This window comes from Myotis brandtii, unplaced genomic scaffold (genome assembly GCF_000412655.1).
Source record: "Myotis brandtii unplaced genomic scaffold, ASM41265v1 scaffold115, whole genome shotgun sequence".
NCBI classification, from domain to species: Eukaryota; Metazoa; Chordata; class Mammalia; order Chiroptera; family Vespertilionidae; genus Myotis; species Myotis brandtii.
In genome coordinates, this window is record NW_005353967.1 from 11,452,544 (window position 1) to 11,461,360 (window position 8,817).

At 38.6% G+C, this 8,817-nt stretch overlaps 1 protein-coding gene across 10 annotated transcripts in view; it reads left to right on the top strand.

Moving 5' to 3' along the window:
• Positions 1–8,817, top strand: part of ERBB2IP (erbb2 interacting protein) — a 117,427-nt gene that overhangs the window by 78,315 nt on the left and 30,295 nt on the right. For all 10 annotated transcript variants that reach the window (XM_005857950.2, XM_014549136.1, XM_014549132.1 and 7 more), the window contains 2 exons: positions 5,813–5,912; positions 8,264–8,385. In XM_005857950.2, coding sequence (XP_005858012.1) covers positions 5,813–5,912; positions 8,264–8,385 — 222 coding nt within the window. The remainder of the gene's footprint in view (positions 1–5,812; positions 5,913–8,263; positions 8,386–8,817) is intronic.

An 8,817-nucleotide genomic window follows, 5' to 3' on the forward strand; every position in this document is an offset into this window, starting at 1 on the left:
GCAGGCACATCAGTGGGGGGCATGCAGGAGGCAGCTAATCGATGTTTCTCTCTCATCGATGTTTCTGGCTCTCTATCCCTCTCCCTTCCTCTCTGTAAAAAATCAATAAAGTATATTAAAAAAAAGAAAGAAAGAAAAGAAATGAAAGAGGTGAAGTAACAACTGACCCCACAGACATACAAAGGATTATAAAAAAACTGTATATATATATCCTGGCCTGCGGGGATCGGGCACAAACCAGCTGACATCCCCTGGGGGGTCCTGGATTGCAAGAGGGTGCAGGCCAGGCCGAGGGACCCCACCAGTGCACGATCTGGGCTGGGGAGGGACTGCGGGAGGGCTCCAGGGCATGTCTGGCCCATCTTGCCCAATCCCGATCGGCCGGACCCCAGCAGCAAGCTAACCTACCAATCAGAGCATCTGCCCTCTGGTGGTCAGTTCATGTCATAGCGACTGGTCAAACAGTCAGACACTTAGCATATTAGGCTTTTATTATATAGGATACTACAAACAACTTTGCTCCAACAAACTGGACAACCTAGATGAAATGGACATATTCCTAGAAAAATACCAGCTTCCAAAACTCAATCAGGAAGAATAAAAAAACCTGAGTAGGCCAATAACTACTGGTAAAATTGAAACAGTAATCAAAAAACTTCCAGCAAACAAAAGCCCTGGACCGGATGGCTTCACAGGGGAGTTTTACCAAACATTAGAAGAAGAACTAAAACCTATTCTCAGATTATTTCAAAAATTCAAGAAGAAAGCACACTTCCAAGCTCTTTCTATGAAGCCAGCATTACTTTAATCACCAAACCAGATAAAGACACTACAAAGAAAGAGAATTATAGGCCAGTATCCCTGTTGAACTTAGATGCTAAAATCCTCAACGAAATTCTAGCAAATCGGATCCAGCATTACATTAGAAAGATAATACACCATGACCAAGTGGGATTTATTCTGGAGATGCAAGGATGGTACAATATCCGCAGTCGATAAACATTATACATCACATAAATTGAGAGACAAAAATCACATAATCATATCAATTGATGCAGAAAAGGCATTTGACAAAATCCAATATCCTTTCCTGATTAAAAACTCTCAGCAAAGTGGGAATAGAGGGGTCATACCTCAACATAATAAGAGCTTTATATGACAAAGCTACAGCTAACATACTCGGTGGGCAAAAACTAAAACCATTTCCCTTAGGAACAAGACCAGGATGCCCACTTTCACCACTCCTGTTCGACCTAGTACTAGAAGTGCTAGCCATAGCGATCAGACAAGAAAAAGAAATAAAAGGCATCCAAATTGGAAAAGAAGTAAAACTGTCATTCACAGATGACATATTTCACATAGAAAACCCCAAAGAATCCATCAAAAATTAGACTTAATAAATGAATTCAGCAATGTAGCATAATACAAAATTGACACTCAGAAATCTATGACTTTTTTATACACCAATAACTCACAGAAAGAGAAACAAAAAAAACCTATCCCATTTACCCTTGCAACAAAAAAGATACCCAGGAATAAACTTAACTAAGGAGGTAAAAGACCTGTACTCAGAAAACTATAGGATGTTGAAAAAAAAGAGATCAAGGAATGCATAACCAAATGGAAGAATGTACCGTGTTCAGGGATTGGTAGAATCAACATCATTAAAATGTCCATACTACCCTAAGTAATCTATAGATTGAATGCAATCCCCATTAAAAATACCAATGACATATTTCACAGATCTAGAACAAACTCTCCAAAAATTCATCTGGAATAAAAAAAGACCTCGAATAGCTGCAGCAATCCTGAGAAAGAAGAACAAAGTTGGAGGGATCACATTACCAGATACCAAGCTACTGATATATTACAAAGCCACTGTTCTCAAAACTGCCTGATACTGGCACAAGAACAGACATAGGCCAATGGGACAGAATGGAGAAACCAGAAATTGACCCAAGCCATTATGTTCTGTTAATATTTGACAAAGGAGGCAAGAACATACAATGGAGTCAAGACAGTCTCTTTAATAAATGGTTTTGGGAAAATTGGACAGATACATGAAAAAAAAAAAAAAAAGAAACTAGACCACCAACTTACACCATACACAAAAATAAACTCAAAATGGATAAGTGATTTAAACCTAAGACAGGAAACCATAAAAATCTTAGAATAATCCATAGGCAGCAAAATTTCAGACATATCTCCTAGCAATATGTTTACTGATACATCTCCTAGGACAATGGAAACTAAGGAGAAAATAAACAAATGGGACTACATCAAAATAAAAAGCTTCTGCACAGCAAAAGAAGCATCAGCAAAACACCAAGAAAGCCCACTGCATGGGGAGAACATATTTGCCAATGTTACATCCGATAAGGGCCTAATCTCCAAAATTCATAAGGAACTCATACATCTTAACAAAAGGAAGATAAACAATCCAATAAAAAACCGGGCAAAGGACTTAAATAGACACTTTTCGAAAGTGGACATACAGAAGGCCAAGAGACATGTGAAAACATGCTCAAAGTCACTAATCATCCGAGAGATGCAAATCAAAACTATAGATACCATCTCACCCCCTCCTGTCAGAATGGTTACCATCAACAAATCAACAAACGACAAGTACTGGCGAGGATGTGGAGAAAAAGGAACCCTCATGCAACCCTATGTTCATAGCAGCACAATTTACAATAGCTAAGATTTGGAAACAGCCTAAGTGTCCATCAGCAGATGAGTGGATTAAAAAACTTTGGCACATCTACACAATTGAATACTACACTGCTGTAAAATAGAAAGAACTCTTATTATTCACAACACATTGGGTGGACATGGAGAGCATTATGCTAAGCGAAATAAGCCAGTCGGAGAAAGATAAATATCACATGATCTCACTCATTTGTGAATATAATGAACAACATAAACTGATGAACAAAAATAGAGACAGAGAGGCGTAGAACAGACCGTCAAACTTCAGAGTGAGGCAGGGGAGTGGGGCGGGGGGTAAGAGATCAACCAAAGGACTTGTATGCAAAGCATATAAGCTTAACCAATGAACACAGACACTAGGAGGGTGAGGGTATGTGCTGGGGAATGGGGTGGTCGGGGAGAGGTCAATGCGGGGGAAAAGTAGACTTATGTAATACTTTAAACAATAAAGAATTTAAATCTTAAAAAATGGAGTTTAATATAACAGGATAAATGCCGTTGAGAGGTCAGTTCAAATGAAGTCTGACTTGGGGTGCTGAGCACACAATACACTAGTGAGATTATGTGTCATAGAATTGTGCACCTGAAACCTGTATAAATTTGTTAACTGGTGTCACCCAAAAAAAAGTCAATAAAAAAATACATTATATTTTGGCAAGTTATAGCTAATTAGTTACAGCTAATGTGAATTTAGAGAGATGTCAAAACCCAAATTGAATCAGTCTAAGAAATAAATGAGGGAATTGAGCCATGTGATTGTTGATTAGACTTCTAAGAGGGTTGAATGAGAAAGAAAAGAAGTGAAACAAAGTAAGTGGTAGCTTAGGGGTAGGGTAAGAAGGGATCCTTGAATATTGTTTTTAGGTTGTTGGGAATACTCTGTGTGGAGATTGAGATTAAGGACATGAGAGGGGTTTGGATAGCTGAAGTGGAATCTGATAGAACCAAAAGCTCTGGCCGGGATTCTTACCTCAAAGGGAGCTTGAGTTGAAGTTTGTAAATGATAAAACTCTTGGAATGTAGCCATTTCTGAACTTGTAGTAGTTCTTGAATCCTATTTTTTTAAAATATTTTTTTTATTGATTTCAGAGAGGATGGGAGAGGAAGAGAGAGAGAGAAAACATCAATGATGAGAGAATATCATTGATTGGCTGCCTCCTGCATGCCCCACCCTGAGCATCGAGCCTGCATGTGGCATGTGCCCTGACTGGGAATTGAACCGTGATCTCCTGGTTCACAGGTCAACGCTCAACGCCTGCTGGGCTTGAATCCTATTTTTATCTTTAAAAAATATTTTAAAAGATATTACCTTTTTCAGACTACAATTTAGAAAATTAAGGAAGGGTTTTCAGGCAACTTTGAGAACTGTGTTGAAATTGGTTACCACAAACTTGTAGTTAACACTAATTTGCTCAGTTGTGCAATATAGAAAAAGCACATAATTGTAATGATTCTGCATTGCACCTTTGCCAAGGCAGGTGCAAGAGAAGGACATTGTAGCAAGTAGATCTTGATAATTGGCAGGAAAGTGGTTGTAATGAGATATGGTGAGGTACAAAAGGAGAAGCAAAGATAGGAAAGAACGCTGGTGACAGAGTTGAAGGTTCAAGGGAATGACGGTCTTGATGAGGCACATTGACAAGTCATGTGAGAGCTGCCTAGGGTCTATGTTGCCATACCCTGTGGTTGTCCTTTTCACTGGCCACTCCTCAGCTTCACTTTTAGGAATTCTTCTTGTACTTATCCCTTATACTGGTATGTAGTGCCCCTCCTGGTGCTCTAGACTAGCATTGGCCAACCGGTGGTCCACGGACCACTGGTGGTCTGTGAGGTCCGAAAGGTTGGCGACTGCTGCTCTAGACTATGCTTTAATTTATTTCCCTATACTTTCCTCTTGGAAATTTTTATTTACTGGGCTAAAAGTATGGCTATGTTATCTATATTTTATGTCTGTTGAATTAGCCATGACTGTGGAAAAATTGGCATAAAAGAGGATAGATTTATACTACTAGAGGCCACTGGATATGAGGAAAGGTCGTAAAATGGTAGAGGCAGGATTTATGTTTCTCAAAAGAACAGGTGTTTATACTTGTGGAGAGATGGGTAATGATCTCACAGCATTTGTAGGCACTAACTCACTTCCTGATTGAGGGTTTATGAGATGTCGAATAAGCAACCCTTATTTGAGGAGGTTTCAGGGAAGCCCCGTCTTTGGAGAAGGAGTAGATATACCATTTCCATTGTCGGAAGAGATCAAAGGGAAGTTTTCAGTGAAGAAGACATTTGAGATGCAGGGGAGTTTGTTTACTGTGGAACAAGGAGGGACCACAGAGGAAATGTTTGAATGGAAGTAATATTATAGCTAGCTGCAGGGTTTTCACAAGAGTAAGTCCAAAAAATTAATTGATAGAGTGGCAGGAGCAGGAAGGACTGGGTAGTTCCCTGCCTGTCTGGGGTTGGCCAAGGCTTTGATTGGTAGGATGTTAAGTCAGGAGGGTGGCACAAGCATTAATATTAAGTAAATTGAAAACACCAGTTAGGGAAATAATTTTAAGAAAAAATGAGGTCCAAAATAATGGGCTTCCAATTCCACTACTGAGTAACTTGTGATGTCATTAATAGAAACATTAGACACAGAGAAGAGAAAAGCAGGTTACAGTTTATTGTTTTAAGTACTGTCTTTCAGCTGAAATAAACTGCATAACTAAACTAAACCTTCTAAATCATTTCTACGAAAGTATCTTCTCAAATGAGAGTAGTAGGGGAAATACAGTGAATGGAAAGCCTTATTTTATAGCTTTATTAAATCAATATGGTAAGTAATTATTGGATTGTGGATATGAGATCTTTTAATACTTTATTGATAATCAGTGATAAGTTCAATACAGTATGAGTTCGCTTTGTACTTCAAACTAAATTTTATTTAGACTTTATGAGGTTTAAAAGCAATGCTTAAAGTTTTATTATGTATATATAAATTTGTTTTTGTAATCTACACATTGATACTTTATAGAAAAAATGATGAGTACTTATTCAAAAGAATTGCTAGATATGTATTTGCTTTAGGATTATTGAAAATTAAACGTTTATTTTCTTTCTGTAGTCCAAACCCCTGATACCTCTTCAAAATGAGACTGATTCAGAGACCCAGAAAATGGTGCTTACTAACTACATGTTCCCTCAGCAGCCAAGGACTGAGGATGGTAAGAATTTAAGAATGTCTTTTCTTTAAGAAAAAAAAAAGAAGATATATTTACAAGTATATATATTTGAAGACCTAGGGGGAGGGTACATAGGGGATGGGCAGAGGGGAAGTAAAAAGGGGGTGGAAATGGGAGACATCTGTAATATTGTCAACAAGGAAAAATATATTAACACATTGTATGCGGGAAATGTATTTATACGTTTTACGTTGCAAAAAATTAGCAAAAATGGCCCGCGCCACCTGTTAGCGCGCGATAAAAACTACCTGCAAACAATGTGTTAAAACAAAATAAAATAAGGATAAAACAATAATACTGGTAAATCACAGCAAGTTGTGAAGTGAATTTTAAGTCTCTTAGACTTACTGGTTTGAAGGGAATTTGGAGAATCCTATATAATAAAAGGCTAATGTGCAAATCAACCAAACAGTGAAATGACTGGTCACTATGACATGCACTGACCTCCAGGGAGCAGATGGTCAACACAGGAGCTGCCCCCTGGTGGTCAGTGCTCTCTCATAGGGGGCTCACAGCTGGCGAGTGCAGCGGTGGTGACAGGAGCCTCTCCCACCTCCTCAGCAGTCGAACATCCCCAAGGGCTCCCATGCTACGAGAGGGCACAGGCCAGGCTGAGGGACGCCCCCCCCAAAAAAAAGAATTTCTTGACGAGGCCTCTTAGTTGGTTAATAAAGTTCTCTGAAAATGGGATAAGAAAGCAATGTCTCAGGGTTATAGATAGTGGAATTTAGAGGTATGTGCATATAATGTACTTCCTTAAATGATTCCTTGAAATTAAACAGCAAACATCTATTATGGATCTCTCTATTCTAAATCACATTTAGGTAAATGTTGGGAACTCATGTTAAGTGTTATGTGATTAGGATTATTAAACCAGGAAATATTTTGTTCACTTCTGTTGTTGGTTGTAGAATTAACACTACCCTTGGATCTATACACTAGGTAAAGATAATCTGTAAAATTCTGAGTATAAATGTTACTTCTTCTAAGTTCTTAATTACATTTTGCCAAGAAAGGGGAATATACCAATTACTATTGGTCACAAATGTTGTTCAACAATTAGGGCATTAAAGCCTTTGAAATTAAGGAGCAAATTGTTTCTGTATATGTTGTACTGTGTGTGTGTGTGTGTGTGTGTGTGTGTGTGTGTGTGTGGTGATTATTATATGTGGCACTTAAAAATATAATTTTTATGTATTTTTCTGAAACTAGTGAGCATCTTTATGACCCCAAATTAATTATAAATTATCTCTTAATACATAGAGACACTGAAGAAAAAAATCAGTTTTAATTTTTAACACATTGTGTACCGCATAGAAATCTCTAAGACATACGCCAGGGACCGCACGTTTTTAGGCAAACTGCACGTTATTTAAATCATCATAATGCACTTTAGGTGTTGTTTTTCAATAATTATAACATTTTTATTTACAAAAACAATTAAAGTTCCTAGTGCTTTTTTAACGTATGGTACTGTGTAAAACATTTTCCTCTATGAAGAGGGACCAAACAAAATTTACATAAGTATCTAGATTCGCTCCTTTTTCCATGGGCGTGAAAAACAAGAACACTCGTGAGCGGTTCTTAACAGATGGTGCGCGAAACACGAGAAAACTCCTGAGCGGTATGAAATGTGTTAAAATAGACCATCGGCTGCCCTAACCGGTTTGGCTCAGTGGATAGAGCGTCAGCCTGTGGACTCAAGGGTCCCAGGTTCAGTTCTGGTCAAGGGCATGTACCTTGGTTGCGGGCACATCCCCAGTAGGGAGTGTGCAAGAGGCAGCTGATCGATGTTTCTCTCTCATCGATGTTGCTAACTCTATCCCTCTCCCTTCCTCTCTATAAAAAATAAATAAAATTAAAAAAAATAAAATAGACCATCGGCAATTTAAATAAATTCTTAAGCTTCAGTTTTCTTACCTTGAAATAATGATAATAGCATCTGTTTTGCAGGGATTTTGTAAAAAATGAAAAACACTGGTTATAAAGTGCTTAGCACTATGACAAAATCAATTTGCCTGTTATTATTCTTACATTGTTTTAGCAGGTTTAGTACACAGCTTTGAAATACTTAAATAGATTAAAACTAAAATAATTTTCTTTTGTTCCATAACTAGTGATAAATAATTAGAAAACTCATTACTTCACTCTGCTTATTATTTGTTGCTCTTTGCAAGAAGAAATAAAATATATGCTTTGATAAGTTATTTTGTGGGTATATTTAATGAGATTTATTTTGATGAAACACATGTTTAGCTTTGGAATTGAATTAGCAAGTGATAGTTTTTCATTATTACTCTAAAACATAGTGGATTTTTTGTTTGTTTTTCTAGTTATGTTCATATCAGATAATGAAAGTTTTAATCCTTCATTGTGGGAGGAACAGAGGAAACAGCGGGCTCAAGTGGCATTTGAATGTGATGAAGACAAAGATGAAAGGGAGGCACCTCCCAGGGTAAGTGTTCTTTCCTCCTTCAAATTTGAAATAGATCTGCTGATACTTACTGGGTACTATATACCCACTAGAGGCCCAATGCATGAAATTCGTGCAAGAGTAGGCCTTCCTTCCCCCGCTGCTGGCACCGGCTTCCCTCTGGCACCCAGGACCCAGGCTTCCGTTGCAGCCCAGGCTTTGTCAGGAAGGTCGTCCGATCTAATTAGCATATTACGCTTTTATTATAGACTAGAGGCCCGGTGCACAAAAATTTGTGCACTGGCAGGGGGGTGGGAGGTGTGAGGTGGGGGGGTGTCCCTCAGCCAGACCTGTGCCCTCTCACAGTTTGGGACCCCTTGGGAGATAACCACTTGCTGGCTTAGGCCGGCTCCCCGGGTGGCAGATGGCAGGCCCGGATCCCGCTCTGGGTCACAGATGGCAGGCCCTCTGCCG